At 32.2% G+C, this 24,200-nt stretch overlaps 1 protein-coding gene across 1 annotated transcript in view; it reads left to right on the plus strand.

Annotated features, from left to right (window-relative positions):
• The window catches only part of LOC108909201 (xaa-Pro aminopeptidase ApepP-like), a 137,125-nt gene that overhangs the window by 109,136 nt on the left and 3,789 nt on the right, over positions 1–24,200 (plus strand). The window contains exons 2-5 of the mRNA XM_018713456.2: positions 19,361–19,575; positions 19,710–20,121; positions 22,892–23,156; positions 23,246–23,513. Of these exons, the coding sequence (XP_018568972.1) occupies positions 19,361–19,575; positions 19,710–20,121; positions 22,892–23,156; positions 23,246–23,513 (1,160 nt within the window). The remainder of the gene's footprint in view (positions 1–19,360; positions 19,576–19,709; positions 20,122–22,891; positions 23,157–23,245; positions 23,514–24,200) is intronic.

Genomic DNA, 24,200 nt, shown 5'->3' on the forward strand with positions numbered 1-24,200 from the left:
TAATACAACCAATCGTGAAGTATTATGAGAATTATCTACCATACTTATCAAAATGTTCTGTTTGTGATCTTCACTAACTCTTGGACGTCCAGGTTTTGGAATATCTACAACATCGCCTGTTTCTCTAAATTTAGATTATATCTTACTGACTGTTGATTGGCTGATACGGCGATCTAGATGTTTTTCATTAAATAAATCGCAAACTTCCTGCTTCGTTCTAGTCTTATCCCCGCATCCGATAAGAATTAAAATTTCAATTCTTTGTGTGACAGTTAAATGTGTCATAATACTTTAAATTCAACAATAATTTTTATATCGGTTACAATACCTAGAAAATCGGTATGACAGTGACACTTTGTAAAGATTTACATCTACGTGATCCATAAAAAACTTCAGGCATTTCGAAAAACTAACTTTGATAATGTTTTTACTTTATTTTAATTATTTGGATTTTCTAACATTCAATCGTCATTTACTCGAAAACTTTCCTATGTAAGATGGCAACATTTTAATACTGTCGGATCGACAATGAAACGATCTTTCAAAAAAAATGTCGATGACGTCATTACTCGTAAACAAATTACGGTTGAAAATCGCCTTTTATGATAAAATATGTATATTTTAAATTAAAAATCGACCTGTTCGAGGATTTTTCCCTAAAAAAATTTGTTTCGTTTTTACTGAATTTATTCCATAGTTTAGGCGCGTACTGTATACATTGTGTACATATATTATACATTGTCTTATATCTTCAAGATTTTCGGGTTGGCTTGCAAAAACCACTGATTTGAGATGTTCCCAGAGAAAAAAGTTGTTTGGACTCAAATCGGGAAACCGAGCTGGCCATTTCATAGCCCTACGCCTACCTATCCATCGTCCTGGAAAATTTTGGTCCAAATAAACCCGAACTTGTCGCTCAAAAGGTAGAGCTCCGTATTGTTGGAACGTCATCCAGCTGATCATCATTCTAGAGAATTTATGTGATCATGAGATGAATATGATTTTCCAACAAACGTAAATAGCTGGCTCCAGTCAAAGTGCCATCTAAAAAAAAATAGACCAACTATGTTATTACCCAATATTTCTAGACGTTCAGCTTTTCTGGATACTGAGTGTGCGGTTCCCTAACACAATGAGCGTTTTCACCCGACCAATAACGAATACTATGCCTAATCACTGTACCATTGAGAAAAAACGTACACTCATCACTGAAACAGATATTGTAAAGTATATTTTGATTTTCTGTAATTCTGTTAGACATGATATCACAAAATCCTATTCTTCAATCCGGATCATCTTCGTGATGATATTTCTATAAAAAAATCCGTTAAGTTTTTTTCTATAAAACGAGTTTTATTAATGTTATATTCAAATCATTCAACTGTATGTTACTGTCGTTAAAATTAGTTGTTTCTTAACTATCATCCTTGTGTATCTAACTCTCCGTACGCAAAGATACATGTTCTATATTTCTATATGTATATTTTGAAAATTACAATACCTATCTTTTTATTTTATAAATAGAAATAACTCAATCTCAATGCTAGAGAATAGCTACTCCTGACATAAGATTTTTTTTGCCAATGAATCTTTTCTAAGAACCTCTCCAGTTTTCTGTGAAGTTAGCAAAGCCACAACAAGTAGAGTGGTGAGAATTATTATTATTCTTATTATTGCACTTATCTTCCATGCAAAAAAGTTGAAAAGCACAGTATATTATACTAAATAATACGTAAATTAAGTAGACAGGTACTGAAAACTGTCACAAAATATGTCACTACAGGTTAGTTCTTCCTATTCTTCTAAATTTGGTCAAGTATCTATTGCAATAAATTCGTAATAACATTCTAAAAATCAGCTTAACTCCAGGTTGGCTTACTTGAAGACGTAATGGCTGTTGTGAAACAGTTGAATTGTTTAACCACAAGATAACTCTGGGGTCAAGATTACCTTACTAAAAAAGATAACCAACGATTGTAAAACTGGCCGATAGTGGGTGTGCAAAATGAGATACTAATCGAACTTGAATTAAATAAGTTATAATCGTCATATTTATTCTTCTGTATCTAACAATTTTGGGAACCCTCTAAAATGATACGCCCAAGGAATCACATTCCCCCTACTCATTAACCGTCACACGGATCTGATGTTTAAAATGAGTCACTGCCTACTATTCTGACACTGATAATTTCATTTATTGAAGTTATCTACTGAACAAATCCACTTAGGCTAATACTTACACAATTAAATTAAACAGAGTTTGACTTAAAATAACAACAATTTTTATTAACTACTAACTCTCTCTCGTTGTGGGAACAGCTTCAGGAGTTTGTAATGCAACGACTTCTTATCATGAACGTTAAATATGAAACGATACAACAAAGCTCCTAACGCAGCTCCACAGAAAGGTCCTATCTGGTACAACCACTGGTCCTCCCACTCGTTGAAGAGTAAGGTTGGCGAGAGGGACCTTGCGGGATTCTTTCCTGCGTGAGTGTAAGGGTCCATGGTGATAACTAGAACCGTCACGATGAATGCGACCCTCAGATACAGCGACTCCTCGAGATGGACGTTCACGGGATCAGTGGCACTGGCAACGGCCATCATCAAGATCATGGTGTTGAAAGATTCCATCGCTAAGGCCTGGTTAGTCGTGACTTGATGCACGTGATTCACACAAACACTCTTGATGTTAGACGGCATCACCGCCTGCAAAATAAGGAAACGTTTATATACTCGGTAAAAAAAATAATGGTAGCAATTTCCAAAATTTTTTTTAGTGATTTTTGAAAGGCTCTAACTTGAAGATTCTAGTTCTGAAATTTTGAGATGAAAAATTTTACAATTTTTTTTTTTAAACTGCCCTGGGGTCATTTAACCGGATTCTGCATCCTCAATTTGCTTTTTTTTATTTGCTGTACAATTATTTCTCATTGAAATATCGGCCATTGAGTGAAGAGTCACCTTATTTTATTATCGATACCTCATTGTATAGCGAATGGAAGGTGGGTTTTGAAAACTTGAATCAATCCTCTTCAAGGGCCATTTGGTATGTTTAAGAAAAAAATTATTTGTGTTATTTTTCTCACAATTTTGTGTTAAATACTCATCAAATATCGAAAAAAAAAAATTGTAAAGAAATTCAATTTTTAAAAATAAAATCAAATTTTTCTAAATTTTTGTGCGTTATCGTTTTTACAATTTCACATTGAATATTTCAAATGTCCAAATGTTGAAATTACAAAAAAATATTGAAATTTCAAAATATTCAGAAAATATTTTTTAATGTAAGTTGATACCTCCAAGTAAATCCTCATCCATTTTTTTACACGCCTCACTATACGATATACAGGGTGTTCCATTTCAAGCGGGCGCTACTCAACTTTGTTATTTTAAATGGAACACCCTGTATATTATTGCATTTTTGAATTCCTTGTTTAATATTAGGTAGCGTTTATTAAATGTGCATGGTTTTTAAAACTTACCGCTTTCGAGATAATCAGTTGTTTTTGAAAAAAATCACGATTTCAGCTCTCTAAATGAGGCTAGATAGCGTCTAAACCCTAAGAGTTAGAAACCTGCAGTTTTCACAGTTCGTTTTGGCATAAATTACTCTATCTTGTTATCTGTGAGCAAAACGTGTACGTTATTCACCTCGGAAATACTGAAACCTACATTTAATAATCTTATGAGTTGAAAAACTTTTTTTTTTCAAATGGAATGACCCATATTAATTGTCATGGGTGAATGCAAAATTGAATGCCCTTTCGACTGATATAAGGTTGTCTATGCTTATCTTTAACAGTTTTCCAGAAAAATCTGTTTCTTTTCTAAACTTATAGCTATAGACTAGGCCAAGAGTCGGCAACTGGCGGACCGCGGTCCAGGTCCGGACCGCGCAAGGTAGAATACTGGACCGCCAAATATTTTTTGAAAGTATAAATTACTCAAATAAATTATTTAAAAAATGTTTTATTACGTTTAAGTGTCAATCTTATCATTTTTTCTAGTATTTTACAATTGTGTGAGTGTTTTGACTTCTTAATTAGTAAGCAGATTAAATTTGAGTCCAAATTAAAATAAAAAAATAAGAAATATGATTAGAAAATCATTCNGTATCCGGACCCCACCTAAAATTACTTGCCGACCTCTGGACTAGGCGGTATCTGTTTTGGTTTGGGTGAATCGTATATCCACAGAAATTTTTGGCTTTTTGGCTTTCAAATATCACTAAAAATTAAAATTTTTCTATGTGCATAAAAAAACGTGGGCTTAACTTTTGGCGGCACAATATGTTAAAAAATTCGAAAAATGTTATATTTTTCTTCGTATTTAATTATGTATCTTTTCAATAATTGATTTTAGGTGAAAATGGAAGAGGAAAAACATGTTTGTAATAAATTTTTTTTGCAAAATATGACTATTTACACATCGAATGAATCATGATTATTATTGTAAAAATCGAAAAAATCGCCAAAAATGGGGTTAAAAAACTACTTTTTAGGTAATTTTTTTGGGGTCTTTAAATTGGTTATAGGACCTTCATACTTGGTTCAAGAAAACTTCATGTTATGTAGAATTATCCCACCAAATTTCATCAAACGGTTCGATAGATTTTGCATAATAATTTTGCAATCCTAATTTTGAAAAAAAATTGCAAATCTTCAAAATTGTGCAAAAACCAAGGCCCTTAGATACTTGAAAATTTAGTCACATATAGAAGGACTCTCAAGCTTTCAAATGCTTTTTGAAAAATTCGATCCGTCAATTAGGAGAGCTCTGACGCTTGTTTAAACATTGGTCGAAATTTTGTATACTTATAAACAATTAGAATAACTATGAATATTCAATCAAATCAAATATTTTAAAGAAGGTTTTAAAAGTTATTGGAAAGACGCTTCTTTAAAAAAAAACAGATCGAGTGGTCAATTAGTTACGTAGTTATAGCTGATCAAAGTTAACCGTCATTTACACTAAATGTACTGGGACATCCGGGCTAATTTTTCGAAAAATAACTTTTGTATTCCGAGTACTTATCAGGTCTAAGTTGCAATACTTTTCTTCATTGGCAACCTACTTTAAAACGTGTTTAAAGTTATTTATGCAAACGAGAAATTCAAGAAAATTGTACGGGTGGTGGTGGTGGGGGAAGCAGAGAGCGCGGCCGCTTTGGCCTGCTCGAAATTGAATCGGCCAGTTCAAAACCGCGACGCGCTCAAAAATTTTTAATATCTCGGCTTCTAGAGGTCCGATTTTGATGATTTTTTTTTAAATCGATGTCTCGTGAATTATAAAACACACTTAGCGTATTTTCAATTGCCTATCGTTAATAATTATTGGCCTTTCAACAGTCCGATAATTATTTATCTTTAAACTTTCTTTAATTATTACCAACTTTTTTTTATTATCTCAAAGGTAAGTGCATAAACTTACAAGACTGTTTATCAAAGATGAAAAATAAATTTATTTAAATATTCTAAAATTGTTTAAACAACAATTATTTTCAAAATATGTCGAAAATTAGTAATATAATGAGTTAATTTAACTTTGATCGGCTATAACTACGTAATTAATTGACCAATCGATCTGTTTTTTTTTTAAAGAAACGTCTTTCCAAGAACTTTTAAAACCTATTTTAAAAAATTTGATTTGGTTGAATATTCACAAAGTTATTCTAATTGTTTATAAGTACAAAAATTCGACCAATGTTTAAACAAGCGGCAGAGCTCTCCTAATTGACAGATCCGAATTTTTCAAAAAGCGTTTAAAAGTTTGAGAGCCCTTCTACATGTGATTCAATTTTCAAGTATCTAAGGGCCTTGGTTTGGGTATATATTGAGCTAAAAGAAACCTACAAACATTGGTACTTTTCGCAATATTCCCAAAGTAGTCGCCGATTTTTCAAAACAGCAGAAATAAATTTTTTTGCACTTTTTCAAAATAATACTGAGTATAAAAAAAAGATTGCCTTAACCATAACCTATATTGTACGTTACATATACGTAAGTAAGTATGGGTAACAATTTAACTATCCGTTTATTTAACCAAATATTAATCGATACTCAATATATTATTGTTTTTGATTATTGTAATCAAACCACTGCATTTAAACATAATTTTCAACAAAATAAAAGGAATAACAAACGCTTGTCCAGCACTACACGCCATACACCACGCCTCGAGATGACCTAGTAGGGATGATGGGAATAGACAAAGACAACCATAGATTGGGGTGGGCTCACTCAATAATCAGGACATTTACTTACTACAATTTAGGTACAAGAATGCCAAATATGAGTTTATCTGGAGAATTTATTGAACGGGTACCTATATTTGAGTGAAAATACTCAGTTTTAGTTCAAATATTATCACAAATGAGTAAAATTATCAAAATGCTCAATATTGAGTGAAAATGTACACAATAATTGTGAGAAAAATTAAGCACCGATTCTTTTACATCAGTGACAATATTCTACAATAACTGTGCCTATGCCACTGCTTGGCAGATTTGTATCAACTTTATTGGCTATTGTAAGTCATTAGCTCAAGTTTCATCGATCTAGGTGGCTTAGGTATTTGCTTTATTAAAGCTTTTCGTTCTAAAATGATCCTGAAGTTGACAGAAAACATTATGTATGGTACAAGTCAGGTACCTACGTAAAGAATTACGGGCAGAATTCAAACAACGTTACAAATAACTAAGCATTTTTAAGTTCTTAGTTTAAAAATATTACCTATACCATTACAAATGCAACTCCGAAGGTAGACCCTAAATATTGCGCCGCAACATATACCAGGAACCGTTTGAAGTGCATCCTACCCAAAATATAAAATCCAAGAGACTTGGCAGGATTGACGTGTATGGGGCTTATGTGGTTAAAAATTTGGTAACAAGCTAACCGTCCAAATCCAAAGCTAAAAGTGGTTATAATCGGTCCTATGCCGAATGTGTATATCGATCCCAAACATCCCACGAACATTTGGATTCCCATGGCGAAGAATTCCGTGAAGAAACTTATGATGTACGGACATTCGTCCATTAAAATTTCTTCCTCATCTTCCAGTTCCTCGTCGTCGGCCATATTTCACTCTGTTAATTCATAAAGATTAACATTTCATATTTTTATGCAATATGTTTCAATGTGACAAATTGCGACATTGTAACTAATTAAATGTCATAAATGTCAAATTTGTATTAATTTTAGACCAGTCACGTCTATTCTAATAATAAATAATAATGAAGTTTAGGACTCTAGTTTTTATAAAGCACTGTAGGTTTTAATGGACATCTATTATTTAATCTGAAAGAAAATTAGGACCATACAGGGTGTCCACTTAAGTACGTAGACCACAGAGCGTTAAAAAAAAAATTGATTAGTATTTTGAGCGAAAATTCTACGTTCAACTGATGTATCATGCGTGGTGTCCATTTGACCCCCCAAGGTCACGTGAAGGTCAAATTTTTGTTTTACTAAATCTCCAGCCAAATGGCCCCGCAAAGTTAAGGTTTAGCGAAATATGTGTCAGATAAACGATGCAAAATTTTGAAGTGACATGTTTCGATAACCTTGACTTAAGCGTTGAAAACAATTTTCAAGGTCATTTCAAGGTCTACTTCGATTTTTTACGTGGAAACCTTGGATTCGGAAAGAACAGAAAATTGTAGGTACGTGACCTACAAATAAATCGGGGAAAATACCTTGGTACCTAGGTAGATACATGACACTTGACCTTGGGGGATCTAATGGACACCACACATGATACATCGTCTGAATCGCTCTTTCCGAATACGGGGTTGAAAATAAAGGTTTCCATTTAAAAAACTAAGTTGACCTTGAAATTAACTTCAAGGACACAGACAAGGTCATGATAATATGTGCCCCTTGGAGACCAGTAACTTTTATCTAGTAACATTTTTCACATAACCATGTACTTTGGATTTTAGAAGGGGTGGACCGGTGGTCTGGGACACCCGGTATATCTGACCGCTCATATTACAACTTTTTAATAAATTCCTGGTAGGTTCTGATTTAGTATTTATTATTTAAATTTAAAATAAAAAAGGTACAGAGTGAATCTATTGACTGAAACTATTGAGTACATTTTCACTCAATATTGAGCATTTTGATAATTTTACTCATTTGTGATAATATTTGAACTAAAACTGAGTACTTTCACTCAAACATTGGTACCCGTTAAATAAATTCTAAAATCTCGTATTTGGTCACTTGTAGCTAAATCGGAATAAATGTCCTCATTATTGAGTTCTCCCACCCCATTATGGTTGTCGTGCGTTGTCTTTGTCTATTCGCATCGTCCCCATTAGGTCATCTAGCGTGGTGTATACTACTGGACAAGTCTCCATTATTTCTTTTATTTTGGTGAAAATTATGTTTAAATGCAGTGGTTTGATTACAATAATTTAAAACAATAATATATTGAGTCTCGAATAATAATATTTAGTTAAATAAAAGGATAGTTAAATTGTTACCTACAGTGTAGGAAAGTACCGATGGTCTATCAAGTTACGTGAGAGCGATAAAGTAAGCCATAGAAATCCATGTGATAGACAAGGATGGCTATAATGAAGGCGTCTAATAGTCAACGCCCATTTCGCCCTTCCACAAATAAGAAGTGGATCTTATTTGTGGAAGGGCGAAATGGGCGTTGACTATTAGACGCCTTCATTATAGCCATCCTTGTCTATCACATGGATTTCTATGGCTTACTTTATCGAACTAACGTAACTTCTGATAGACCATCGGTACTTTCCTACACTGTATATACTTACTTACGTATCTGTAACGTACAATATAAGTCCAGGAATCTTTACCTGTATATTCCAAAAGACTTGTTTCCTTGACAAAATGAAATATTCTTGTTAGATATCAGTGGTGTGTTGTTGAAAATTTGTATCAATTTTTTTTTATTTCGGAGGGTAAAATCACTCTCTATCTTTATTTTATTTGGCGACTTTGCTGCCGAAATTTAACAAAGTAAAGAGGAAATAAAAATTACACTCGTGACGTTATCAGGAAAACAACAAATTTCTATATTAATTTTTCTGTTTATATACAACAAAAAATGCACTTGTGTAGTATAAATACAAGGATATAGTTAAAAAGTGCATGGCCCTTTTAAGGGTTGTTCAACCTCCTTTCATTGCTAGATTCCTATGCCTCTTGTTTATATCAGGGACACTAGTTGAAACCTTGTCTGGCAACTGCGATCTAAACTTAATCACATTTATAAAATTTATTGTTGTTTTTCTGTTTTTCGAGATGATGCATAGTGATTTTTTTACTTTATAAAAATTATTATATTTTAAAAGATTTAGTTTTCTAAAAATTTCTTTTTGTTGTATAATAAATTCAATTTTAAGATCATTTATAGGAAGTGTTTTATTATTATCTATTTTATTTTTACAATAATTGGTTTTAAATTACTGAGCTAATTATGACGATTTTCTTTGAATTGATCAAATGTAGATTTTTCAATATGTACGAATAATAATTACATATTATAAGTATAAGCTCCTTTATAACAAATTTTGGCACAGGATTGTAGTTGAGTAGCTTAAGAAACTTTACAATAAAAATGAATGGCAATGTCAACTTTTTTTAAATTTAATTTATATTAATACTATTCTCGTGGGAAAATCAAAAATATTCCATATGCCTACATAGGGGCCATCTACCTTTTCTCATGTTCTGTCCTCCTAAGACAGTTTCTCTCCATCATGGCCACTGGTTGAACCCTTTTAGAAAATTCGGGACATTTTACCTTTCACTTTAAACCCACCAGGAGCAATATTTAGCGAATCAATATCCTTTCTGTCACATAAGTACACTTATTAAGGTGAGCAAATAAACTTCACGAAACAAATAAATAAAAATTTGGTTTTCGCTGTGTGAATTTTTTGCGCTGAGTTCGATGGCTCCTATGCCTTCTGAGTTCCTCTGATTTTTTTGGATAAAGCCCCAGGTTTTTTCTCTTTCTCTTTTATTATAGAGTGGGACTAACTCTTCTTCTTCTTCTTCTTCTATTTTGATATGTTACGTATTAAAATGCTTAGTTGGAATAAAAAAGCCCTTAATATTAAAATGGCTGTTTTAATTTTGAAACAATCGGTACTGTCTTTCAATTTATATTCTCCTATTACTCGGAGAAACCTTGAAGATCATAAATTTGAAGAAGTTAATGAAAGCTAGCGGTAATTATTTATTTATTCTGCTAGTACATTTCTTCCTTTTATATCTTCTGAAGATTCATTAGCATTAGGTGCGGACAAAAGATTTACTTACAACTGAGTACATAATTACTACTTTTTCCTTTATAATTAATTATGTTAAAGTTTGTTCTTAATGGCATGAATTGATTTTGTAGCGTAATTGTTAAGTTTTTCCACGTAAATTTTGAATCTTAATTTGAAACAATAGTAATAGCAACGATGTATAAAACTTCAAAACAGTTCACTGTTCTTTTACAATTTTAGCAGTATATTTTCCAAAATAATGTCTACGAACATTTTGTTATAAACTAGACTAAAATTAATGGCCAACTATTCAGAACAAATGTATGTAATATTATATGTGTAAAATTGTTTACAATAAGGAATATGTGGGTTTTTGCGAGGAATGTTAAACTAAAAATAATACTACTTAAATTTTCGGCAGGAAAAGCTTTTTAAGAACATACTCAGAGGGTAAAATAATTAGAGAATGTAACTAATACTATTTAGATAGAATATCTACATGTAATAATTGTAAACTATTAAATCTATTCAATTTGATTTGAGTTGAGGAATAAATACGTCTTTATAATCTCAGTTACTTTTTCATTGTAGGTTACTTATCTCTTGAAACTTCTATGACCCTGTGACAAATGGCTGTTTGCCCTAAATTCGTCCTACCCTTTCTGTCCAAGAACCTAGATTCCTTCTGATTGTAGCTTCAACACATGAATTCATGTGTTAGTAGCCTAAGTACACATATTTGCGTTTTTAAAGCCTATGAACCTATGAACTTTATTATATAAAACGGCAAAAGGTATGGAAAATAGGACGAGGTTTTCATATTTCAAGAAAGTTAATCATAATCGTGTGAAAGTTTTGTTATATTGATTCCATAATTTGCTGACATCTTACAAAACTAGATTTAAAATTAGTTCGATTAAAATGTATTAACGAAATAAAATGTCGTGTTTTCTTATTTATTATTTTCTCTTAAATTTTGAATATTTAACAGTTTAGGGTCAACCTACCCCTGGAAAATATGGCAAACTTTACCTACCCGTACTTCGACCCTTTAACACTTCAGTTCAATAAGGGCGGAACACCTCTTTTACCTCCTATAATCCTAAGCAAATTTGTCAGGTCATGGCCCTTATTTGGGACCCTCCGTCAATAGGCCTACGCCTCGCCCTTCCATACCTGTTGGTCGCTTATGATTGCCTGAGGTCCGGCGGTTTCCTGTTCTTTTTTTCCACCCTCCGCCAGAGGCACGGATTCGTTTCTCATTCGGTGTCAGTTACTCGAGCACTGAAGATTAGGGACGAAAATCAAAACATTTGTTCAAATTATACAGGGTGTCCCTGAAAAGGATGGACAACGTTTGACCACAGGTTCCTTGGATGAAAATAAGACTACTTAGCCTAACTTACCTATATACAAAAATGGACACCTACTGAGATATAGCCTTCTAAATATAGAACAGATAACCTAGTTTTTTTTAATAATTTCAAAACTGTTTTTCTTAGAAATTTTTGGTATACATATTTTTTATATAAGGGCAATGTAAATTTAGAATTTGGTGATAATACATATACAGGATGTTCTCTTTCTAGTGCCTGTTGCGCCACTGGCTATCCCGTAATTTTTTTGTGTGCACGTCAACGACGACAGAATTTGTATTATTAAAAATAAGCACTATTTTAAAAGATTCAGTGTCAAGCAAGCAAGTTTACATTGTTTTTTATTGCAATTTATACTTTTGCTGACCAAACTGATATGTTACTAGTTTTGGGTTATTGTGAAGGAAATTGTGGTGCTACTGTTCGAACATATGTTGAGTTTTCCTAATCGAAAAATTCCAAATCACAACTTTTAACTGTAACATTAAATCGTGGATAATGTACGGCCGGAACTATTCAGCTGGAGGAACAAATTTTGGAAAAGGTCGAAGAATTTCCTCAAGTAAAGAAAAAGGCGGTTAGCGGCAGAGGTTGGCTTTCAAAAAGTTCCGTTAATAGAGTAATAAGTAAGTATTAAAGACCAGTTATTACAGGTTACTATACTAACAGGTGGATGTATAGGAAATAATGCCCCTTTAAAATGGCCACCTCGATCCCCAGACCTAAACCCATGTAATTATTTCCTTTGGGGAGCGTTGCGGACCAAAGTTTATAACTTTTTAGTAAATACAGAAAACGAATAATGGGAAAGAATGCAACATGAAATTAGTGTTATGAAAGGTATGCACAATTATTGGATAAAATTCATTTTCATTTTCGTAGAACTAATGCTTGCGTTTAAGAACAAGGAAGTAACTTTGAGCATTTACTGTAATATTATTTTAATGTGATTACAAATATCAATTTAGGTTTATTTATAATGTTAATGTTGACTTTTTTACATTATTAGTTGATACTGTTTATTTAAAATATTAGTGTTGATTTTTATTTTATTGATTGATAATACTAATACTAAAAATGTCTAGTTATTTTTTAATGTGACGTTTTTTCATTATTATTCCCTGTTTTGAGGCTGCAGTTATAAATTATTTTTTACAAATCGGAATTTTTGCCTATATTTAATGTATAAAAAATGCCAGTTTTACTCGAAATCCATAAACGATATCAAAATTTTGAAAGAGCAAAAAAATCTTCTAAATTAATGCTTATTTTTAAAAATATAAATTCTGTCGTCATTGGCGCGCAGGCACTAGAAAGAGAACATCCTGTATATGTATCCTCACCAAATTCTATATTTACCTTGCCCTTACATAAAAAAGTAAGTGTATCAAATTTGAAGTTTCTAAGAAAAATAGTTTTCAAATTATTTGAAAAAAAACTAGGTTATCTATTCCTTATTTAGAAGGCTATATCTCAGTAGGCGTGCACTTTTGTATATAGGTAAGTTAGGCTAAATAGTCTTATTTTCATCCAAGGAACCTATGGTCAAACGTTGTCCATCCTATTCAGGATTTTTGCGTTTTCACACCGTACCTCAATCACAAGTAGACTAGCAGAATCAAGTGGGACTTATTTCCTTCTGCGTAGGGTCCTGAAAAGTCATCATTTGATAATTAATTATCCTACGAATGCCTGCTATGATTTTTAGTCTGGGTACATTTTTAAGAGAAACATGCTAGGGCTTTTTTATTATAATACCGTAGGATTTATTATACATCTCCTAAAATAGTTTTTATCTAAAAATGCCATGAAATCAAAAACAGAACACCGCGGCACTATTCTACGTTCCCCCAAAAAAAAAAGTAGTTGTGGAACAAATTTAGCAAATAATATCGACTGGTTATTAAAAGAAAAAGANCTGATTATCTAAGAATAAGGGTCACGTGACGAGTTCTCAGCACTACCAGTTGTAGAAAAACATACATACTTTCGGTTAACTTAACCCTGAATGTGAAATTTTTTATGAAATGATATGTCTGGGTTAACTTTAAAGTAATAGTTACCTTTACTTTTACTTTTACCGCATATTATGAAAATGGCCCTTAGTGTATACAACGTTTTTTTTACTGCAGCCAACTATTTTTCGTTTCATGGCACCCTACACGTGCACACAAAATTTTTAAATTTTTTTAGTTTATCGGCCTGCAGAAAAATATATAATAGATAATTTTTTTAAATCTGATACAACTTGTTAGGGTGCGACTGCGTAGAATAATCCTACGGTGTTATTTTTTCGATAAAAATTCCCTAAAATGCGTTTGTGGCAATGGTTGCCCATAAAAAAATAATCGAACTTCATTCCTCCAGCGGACTTGTACAGAGCTCATAAATGAATACAACGCACGTGATCAGTAATTTTGTTTGGGACAGTAATTTTATATCCCTCACGTAGTGTAGACGTAATGGTGTGTCATTGTTCATTGTAAACGAATCGTTATAAATAACTTCTCAAACATCCTTGAAATAATTTTATACGATCGACTTTATTTTCATATTGAAAAATCAATACCTCCGGATTTATGAGTGGTCATTCAACTAGGTACCTCAAACCTAGTTGAGACAACCCAATTTATTGCTGAAGCTTTGAATGCAGAAAGTCAGGTTGATGTTGTGTATACCGATTTTTCCAAAGCTTTCGATCGGCTTGATCATAATTTAGTATTCTAACATTGAAATTGAAGTCATTTGGTATCTTCCCTGCTCTGTTGTCTCTGTTTAAATCTTATCTTAGCAATAGGTACCAATTTGTGCAGTATCGTGCCTTTAGATCATGTAAATTTCATCAATCTTCGGGAGTTCCGCAAGGGTCAACCCTGGGGCCACTGATGTTTATTATTTTTATTAATAATTTAACTGAATGCCCCGATGTCAACTATTTACTCTATGCGGACGACCTTGTTCTTGGAAGTTAAATCTTCTACTGATTGTACTAAACCAAGATATTCTTGACAGATTACACAGTTGGTGTTCGTATAATAATTTACCTCTGAATGTAAACAAATGTAAAATTATGTCTTACAGTCGACGCAGAACTAATCTAGATTTTGATTATAAAATTGGAGAAACTTTTTTAAATATAGTTACGCAATTTACAGACTTTGGATACCAGATTATCGTTTCAGGACTTTCAGAATGTAAAGGTTGTAAATATATTGTATGCAGCATTTGTGTGTTGCAAACTTGAATATGCATCGGTTGTTTGGAGTCCCATTTATAATGTTTATAATATTCAATTAGAGAAAGTACAACGGAGATTTTTAAAGACTATTAATTTTATTAGTTATGGATTTTATCTTCCTTGTGGTACACTTCAAGAAGTATTGCTTTCTTGTTTTAATTTTAATAGTCTCTGTCGTAGGAGAATTATATTTTCAGTTAGTTATATTCCTTTTAAAAATATAAATAACATTTTAAATGCAGACTTGTTAGTTTCAAGGATTTTATATCATGTTCCTAGACTTAATTCTAGATTTCACTCTGTTTTACAATTATTCACACCTCGTACCAATTTACTAATAACATCTCCCCTATATCAAATGATTTCCAATTATCGAAAGTATGACAAAGTAATAACATCAACAAATTGTTTGTCTAGCAAATGTAATCCTTATTTTATATGTTAGTTTATTTGTTTTATTTGTCTGTTATTGTTTATACTTAAGTTCTTTTGTCTGGATTTTATATTTTGATTGCTCTATATTTGTGTAGTACATATATAAAATTGTTGAAATACAAGGATTCCTTTAATTTTTTACAGCGAAAGATCACGGAAGACATTGACAACCATTTGCTAATACAGTAAAAAGAAAGTTAATTTTGTTAAATGATGACGGATGCGTTTCAAACAATTCCTTTAATTTTTACAAGCTTTTATTTAACTTCACATGTATGTTTGTATGTATGTATGTTTAGTTCAAATATTGCAAGGCTTTGAATCACTTCCTCTAAAGTTACGACTTCGAAATTTTGTATGCTTGTTCAGTTCTGAGGACAATACACTAAATAGAAATAACCTAATGCCAGGATTGCGTAATTTCCATAACTTACTCCTTAAAATAAAAATTCCAATTAGGAATAAACCTCGCGATAAACTTTTGAATCACATTAGGTCATGAACATACTGATTATTATAGATAGTACGTAGTTATCAAACTTTTGCTGAAGACACTTCTATAGAGCAGTCATATTCAACCTTTTTGTGGGTTTGGGGTTCACAGAACATTAAGGGTTTTTGAATTCCTTGGTTTTTAGTACATTTTAATAAAAGCTTGTTTTTAAAATATGTTTTTTTTACTTTTCCTTTATTAGTTGTTGTAATGATTATTGTTTGTTAAATACTTCTAGTTAGGCAAATTTAAATTTATAAAATCAACCCTTTAATTGATCCTTTTATATTAATTTATTAAGAAAAATGTCTCTTCAATGTGAAGAAATGCACAATCAAATAAAAAGTGTTATATTCCACTGTAAAATAGTGCCTTATTTAAAATACTTTCATTAACTAATCATATGTGTGGGGCATCATACATCTCTCGTGGAATATACGATCCTGGTCATCAGCTCCATTGTTCTTTCAAACTTCTGTCGGACGTCTATTGTGCGGGCGTCGCATTCAGACTCGACAATAACCATGTTGTATTCAGTGCATTGTCAGACAAACGGGTGCACCATCCCCTGCCTCTTCCAAATTATACTTCCCGTAGGTTTATACTCTCCTAGGATGCCTTTCCCTAGTGCCCTGGTTTCAATACACCCACGCCCGTTTTGGGCAGTACGGATTGCTCAGAAATACTTTAAAGATTTAAAAATCCATAGAAGTTTAGAGCCATAGTACAGATTTGTTCATGTCATTAACGTTAAGATGTAGATATTAATGTTAATAAAATGCGTAAATAAAATTTTATTATTATTTTTTCAATATGTAAATATAAATTATAAGTAAATTAATGTACCTTACAACTCGGCTTATAAATACTTATTATACAGGATGATTCACAAATGGTGACCTAAAATGGAAACCCCGTATTCTTTGGTGAATTTTAAGGAGAGTCTTTCCTATAAAGTTTTTATCCAGGACGCTTCGTTAAGAAGATACAGGGTGTTAAAATTCAAATAATATTTTTTATTTTTTTAAATAATTTAAAAACTAGTAAGTGAAATAATTTGAAATTGGGCACATGTATTTATGTAAGCATTGTCCAAAATCTGAGGGCTTTTCATAAAATTTACATGCTCCAGGGGCGGAGATACAGGGTCTCGGTAGCATATTTTTCTAAATAAAATAGTACGTCACTGCTTTACAGCAACAACCATGATATTTTCGGATTCGTCTTTCAATTTTCTACAAATTACCACTGTCTTATGTTTGTTGAAAAAAGTCTGATTTTCGAGTAAAACTTAAAAAACGAACTGAGAACACTTTGACTTAAATGACAATAAATGATTTAATTTTAGTTTAAATTTATTGCCGTTGTTGCAAAATAGCAATAATTGATAAAAAAACGCAAAAAAATCAAGTTTTTTTTTATAATTTTTTAAAAATGATTTAATTGCTCCGAAGGCATTCTAATTTTGGTAAAAAAAACTTTATGTTATAATAAAACAACACACCAAATTTCATTAAAATCGGTTCGAGAGTTTTCGCAAAATAATTGTTAGAAGAAAATTAAAAAAAAAATGGTCGAATTTTCAAAATTTTGCACAGCCTCAAATAAAGCATCGAGATACTTGAAAATTTTTTCACATAGAAAAGACCGCTCAACCTTTCAAATGGTTTTTGAAAAATTGAAATCGGGTGATTAGGACGGCGACAGTTAATTTTTAAGTTAACACTCTTTTTTTATTTTTAAATAATTAAATTGCATTTATCAATTTACAATTTAGTTTTTTTTCAAAAATTATAATTTTAAAGTTTTCGGAAAGACGCTTCTTTACAAAAAAAAAAAGTTAAATTCCGTTTATTGGTTCTTGAGATATAAGCGGTCAAAGTTTATCGGCATTTACCGTTAAATAAACAATTTAGCAATAATCTTTGATCCAGTAGCTTCGTTTTTCCGAGTTTAAGTTGGAAAAAATTTTCATATTCATAAGTTATTGGCAACATAAATAAATCAGCAGAAAAACTGTCGCACGCCCCAAAAAATGACTCAAAACACGAAAAATAAGGGGAGGGAGGCTTTCCGAGTACTTTAAAATAATAATTTTTGAAAAAAACTAGATAGTAAATTGATAAATGTAATCTTATTGTTTAAAAATAAAAAAGGAGTGTTAATTTTAAAAATATTTACTGTGGCCGACCTAATCAACCAATTTCAATTGTTCAAAAACCATCTGAAAGGTTGACTGGTCTTTTCTATGTGACAAAATTTTCAGGTATCTAGATGCTTTATTTGAGGCTGTGCAAAATGTTGAAAATTCGATTTTCAAAAAATTATTTTGAAATTTGGTGTGTTGTTTTATTATACTATAAAGTTTTTTATCAAAATTAGAATGCCCTCCTTGTCTATCGCACGAATTTCTTTAATTTGTCGCTCTCATGTAAAGGCAGATGGACCATGTGGATTTTCCAGCCCTGTATATGTATATCTGCATATCTAGAGATTAGAATCAGGAAGTCTACTTTTCCTATACCACCCTTAATTTACATACTATTTAACCCTTATACTACCCTAATACCGTAATATACTTCAATTATTCACATTTTTCTTATATCTTTGTTACTGAATGATGATTACATTCTTACTTGACAGATTAACATTTTCTTTAGAATTTTTCAAAAGGGATAAATTTGTTAATTTGTTACACACTTTCTCAAAAAAAATACATTGATTGAATGACCAATTTATATACTAGAAGGTAAGAAGATACACATAAACATACTATAGGTACTGAGAAAGAAAATTGAGAAATCTATATTTTTCTCTTAAATTAATGCCAATAAAATTAATGTACTTGTGATTAAATCTGAAGGACATTCCCTTACCTCCACTCCAAGTCTGATCTCCTATTGCTTGTGCTCTAATTTACAGGCTCCCCTACTCGTTGTAACCCTTTCAATGATCACTGGTCTGTGCAACATGGTGCAACACAACCTGTGACTGCCATGTTATTTCCTTACTAATTGTGATCTGTTTAAATGGCACGCAGGCATTTTTATGACCTCTTTCATTTTCTAAACACCTGTACCGATTTGTGAATTGAGACAGCAGGGGGTGAGTAACCCTCTAAAACTCCTGGTCTCTTAATAGGATTGGTCTATCTCCTCTACTCCTTTAAAACCATTTTGAAACTCTATTTGAGTTATAAATAATTATGTAAATATTAATGAAATAATTGCACTAATTTTTAATTCATCATTTTTCCGCTAACATTTTGGGTATTAGGATGAACTTATATTATTATTGCCCAGAAGAGGAAGGCCAAATTCTAAAATGTCTAAATTTCAGTTGTTGTCAATAATAAGTAATTATTACAAAAATAATGCGAGGAAAAGTTATTAAATAATTGAAGACCCATGTCTTCGTGGGGAAAATTACACTCTTGCTTCACAACTCACACACTGAACAAAAACCGTGACAAAAAATAAAACATAAACAATTGCTTTGGGCGCTTTTATGGCAATTTCTGGTATTTTCTCCCTCGTAATTGAATTTAAATTCGTTTGTTACAGGTATTTCACTAGTACTGTCTTCTACTGAACAAGAAAAAAAGCAAAATGGAACCCTGAGGAAAGCCTGTTTTGAATTGGGACACGCCAGACAACCAGAACGACGAGTGAATACAACACTAAGATTAGCGAAATTGAGAGAAGTGTTGAGAAGTAGTATAACATTAAAAGAGTTACCAATTGACGCTTATATTGTTACATCTACCGATGAACATCAGGTACTTTGCATTTAAAAACAATAAATTCATTGGAAAGGCTTATCCAAAAGCAAGGCTAATTGAGCCATGTTTGGAATAGGTTTTTAACTCGTCAATCATAAGAGTGGCAAGCTATTAAATTAATTAACTTACAGAACACGGAAATCGAACCGTTCGAAAAACGTCGCCAGTACATCTCGGGATTCAGCGGCAGCTATGGAGACGCTGTGGTGACTCAAAAGCAGGCAGCGTTATGGACCGACGGCCGGTACCATCTTCAGGCGGACGAGCAGCTCGACTGCAACTGGTTGTTTTTCAGGGAAGGGCACAGGAACATTCCAAAAATGTCGCAGTGGCTGAAGAAAAACATTCCCAAGAATGGTCGGATAGGTTTGAACCCCAAGCTTGTATCGGAACATATATGGAGCAAGCTCGAGTCGGAACTGCAGAGTTCATCCCTGTACCTTGTGGAATTGAAAGTTGATCCCATAGATAAGATTTGGCCTCCGAACGAGAGGGAGCCTAGACAAACCAAGAGTTCGTTTGTTGTTGGCATACAATACACAGGTAGTTTTTATAAACCGTGCAAAAAATAAGTATATTTATGGCAAGCGCCAGGGTGTTTGTCCTTTGAAGCTAGTAGTTGTTTTCCGCCCTAAAATATATTTACTTCTTGCTGTTTAAACAAATTTGTTATGAAAGACGTATACAAAACATGCAAATTCCAAAAGACAATAGTAACAAATTCTAACAAAAAAAATTAACGAACGTTATAAGAAAGATTTTATAGAAAAATAAAATAAATATTAAAATAAACTCTCAAACAATTTACTCACCTCTTCATTGGTAAAACATAAATGTCAGACAAATAATACTCTCACTTAAAATTGAAAAAACAAGGAAAACTTTGTAACTGTCACATTATATCTTTCACTTCTTCCCATTGTGTTTTGCTCGAAATAAAAAATGACGTACTGTATAGACAAGGACAGAAAACGGGTATCTCTTCTAGGTCTGAGATAGAATCATGGTAAAATTAGGAATCTTCATTAGAAAGCTGCAATTCTGTAGCTGTCGTAGCATGCGAACAGATAGCAGTACTAGGAATGGTAAAGTGTAAATTAAATAATTAAACACTAAAGCCCGGTACTTTGAGTCTCGATTAAGACTTAATTAACTAATCAGGTGATTAGACTGTGAATATATTATTATAAAATAAATCAGTATATGTACAGTCTAATGATCTGATTACTTAATCCAAGGCTTAACCGAGACTCAAAGTACCGGGCCTAGATTTAATAGAAACAAGATGCCAACACAAATACCCCACTACTGAGGAATTGTAACTGAAATAATAATTGTGTGTTACTATAAAAACATTGTTCTAATGCTTCAACATCTACTTTTACATCTTCATATACTGTGTACATCTTGTTAACAAAATAAAAAATAGTTAAGTGATGAATTAAGTTTTACATATTTTGAAGAAATTTTAAAAAAATGATAAAGAATGGGAAACGATCTACAGTTTCTTTTCCTTGATACTTGAGACAAAAGTAGCCGTTGGCCAACGTGACGTTGACATATTTAGTAGGGACTAAAATATGTAAAACTCATCTAAGCTCATCACAGTAAAATGCCTTATCGATGTCAAAAAATTTCTTTTGAGATTTTGTCATTCAAAATAATGGGATTTTGCTTATGCCATATTATATGTAGGCGCCTTTCTTTCAAGAGATAGGGCGTAAAAAATCCAATTTAAAAAACATTTTTATTAATAACAGTAGTTTTCTAAGAAATTTAACACATAATTCCAAATATTTCGAATTTTTCCAACCAAGAACGGTGGTACAACATTTTTAACATTAAGGCGATGTTTCGCATTGTATTAGCTATGTCCTGTCCAAATTTTGTTCATGCAACTCTCTTGGTTTCGACAATGCAATACTGTTTTCCACCAAGAAAATTGAATAATTCCAAATATTTCGAATTTTCACCACCAAGAACGGCGGTGGCAACATTTTTAACATTAAGGCGATGTTTCGCATCGTGTATTAGCTATGTCCTGTACAAATTTAGTTTCGTGCAACTCTCTCGGTTTCAAAAATACAATACCTATGTATGTATTCAGCCACGAAATTTGAATAATTCCAAATATTTCGAATTTTCACCACCAAGAACGGCGGTGACAACATTTTTAACATTAATCGCATTACAACATGCGATCGCAACAGCGATCGCATTATCTCGAGCGCAGACGTAACAGTTTGTCATCGTTCATTGTAAACGAATCATTAATATTGGTGACACCAAGATTTAGGGATTTTTCATTACCAGTACCAATTGTGCAATTTTGGGTTACCTAAACTCAGCGGTCACGTGACTTGTAAACATTTATGAAGTCTCCGTTTAAAAAAATCGGAACAGGAGAGAAAGTGTATCCATTCCCCTCCCCCACTTTTTCCAGTACACGTCTGTGGTGCAAAGGTATTATAGTCATTTCTCTAATTATTATTTTCACCCTTATAAAATTTTAATTTCGGGTTTGATTTTCAAGATGTTTTTGAATATGCGGTTTGAAATATCGAACTTGCAAGAATTTCGTTAAAATTCTTGTATTTTACTTAATATAACTTATAGTTAGATTAATTTAAAATGAGATTTTAAGTTGCATCATTTTCACAATTATCAAATGAAAACAACATATTTTGTGCTAAAGATAAATAAATAAAACAATGTTACAAAATTTTAATTGCAGATCTAATTTAACTGTGAAACGTTAGCCCGAAACATTTCAATCAACAGCGTTATAGGATATTTTTTATCAAGCTTAGCTCGCCCCTTAAGAACTGAAAAAAATTGAATGAGTCGATATCACACGTTCAAGTAAACCGCAGTCTTAAATTAAATCTGTACAATAGTGAAAAAGTGCAAGAAAACAACGCTTATTGTTAGTGCTAAACACAATACATTTGAATCATAAGCGTATGCGGAAAATTATGAAGGATAATGGGTATTATTACGCCTCTTTCCTCTATTTTCGCTTCGATTTTTGTTATCAAAATTACGCAAAAAATGCGCTGGCATATGACAAAGTTAGTGTAAAGTTTCAATTTAGTATCTTAAAAGATAAAAGGGTTATTAATACAAATATTTTTATTTATTTTAATTTATCATCCTACATCTTGAAAGAGGCGCATATATAAAAAAAAATAAAGGCAAGTCTTAAAATTTCCATTTCCACTGCCCCTGTGTTTATATATTAGTTATGCTACTCCAACACAATTTTTTTCTACGACGAATAGTGATAATTCTAAAATATCTTGAAATTTTTTAGGAAAAAACTACACGACAAAGATCAACGAAACAAGAAGAGAAATAAAAAGACTTGGAGCTGATGCGATGGTCATAACAGCATTAGACGAAATAGCTTGGTTACTGAACGTTAGAGGAAGAGATGTGCCTTTTTCGCCTTTTATCAGGTGCTACGTTATCCTTGACATGCATAACATATTTATGTACGTCGATATCAGTAAACTTAGTAAAGAAACTATAGAGTATCTCCGTGCTGGAACCAACATCCTCGGAAAGGATTCTGTTACGTAAGTTGTAAAGAAATGATACAAGTTTACCTTTCCAACTCTCTGCTACTTTCTGGATTGTTTATATTTGTCAAACATTTTTTTTCTAGTTTACTTGAATATGAAGCTTTCTGGAATGATTCAAGAACCAGATACCAATTATATCACAAGATTCTAGTCCCTTCCCATTGCGTTTACAGTGACGGGGCTAGCCACGAAGTTTACAAACATATTTCCCGGGAAAAGAGGCTACCGAGGCAATCTCCAATCATCCATCTTAAAGCAGTGAAGAATTCGGTAGAAATTAATGCTATGAGGGAGGCTAACATTTTGGATGCAACTGCTGTTTGTGACTGTTTGGCGTACATAGAGAACAAGGTTAGTATCGAGTTTTATGTGTAACTAAATGACAAAGTGAAATTTGCAAACAAACCTCTTAAAATGTAAATTTTGACTATTAATTAAAGCTTTATGTTCTGCTGTAAATATTCTAGGAAAGTGTTTAGGGACTAAAAGTCCTATAAAAGAATGTATGAAAACGTTTTATTTTTAAAAACAGTATATTGAAATTTGATGTGGACAATGAAAATTGACAATTTAACATACTTGTATACCAGTGGCAGAAATAACGAAACTGTCCAAGATTTCCAGAAAATCGACGGCACTGGGTATATTTGAAATTTCGATATTCGCTTAAACTTTTCATTGAATTTTGACTTAATTTTTTTTAAACTTATATCACATTAGATATTACCTAACAAATATCTCAATACATCTAATAAAAATGTAAAAAATATGTAACAGAATGCCACATCTAGTAGTCACTGTTACTAACTGCCTAAGACCTATAAAGATACCCTAAACTGGCAGAAAGCGACCTGTATTGCAACTTAAGGAGGTATATCGGCGTATCGTATTAGCTATGTCCTGTACAAATTAAATTTCGTGCAACTCTCTCGGTTTCAAAAATACAATACCTATGTATGTATTCAGCCACGAAATTTGAATAATTCCAAATATTTCGAATTTTCACCACCAAGAACGGCGGTGACAACATTTTTAAAA

This window comes from Anoplophora glabripennis, unplaced genomic scaffold (assembly GCF_000390285.2).
Source record: "Anoplophora glabripennis isolate ALB-LARVAE unplaced genomic scaffold, Agla_2.0 scaffold305, whole genome shotgun sequence".
NCBI lineage: Eukaryota > Metazoa > Arthropoda > Insecta > Coleoptera > Cerambycidae > Anoplophora > Anoplophora glabripennis.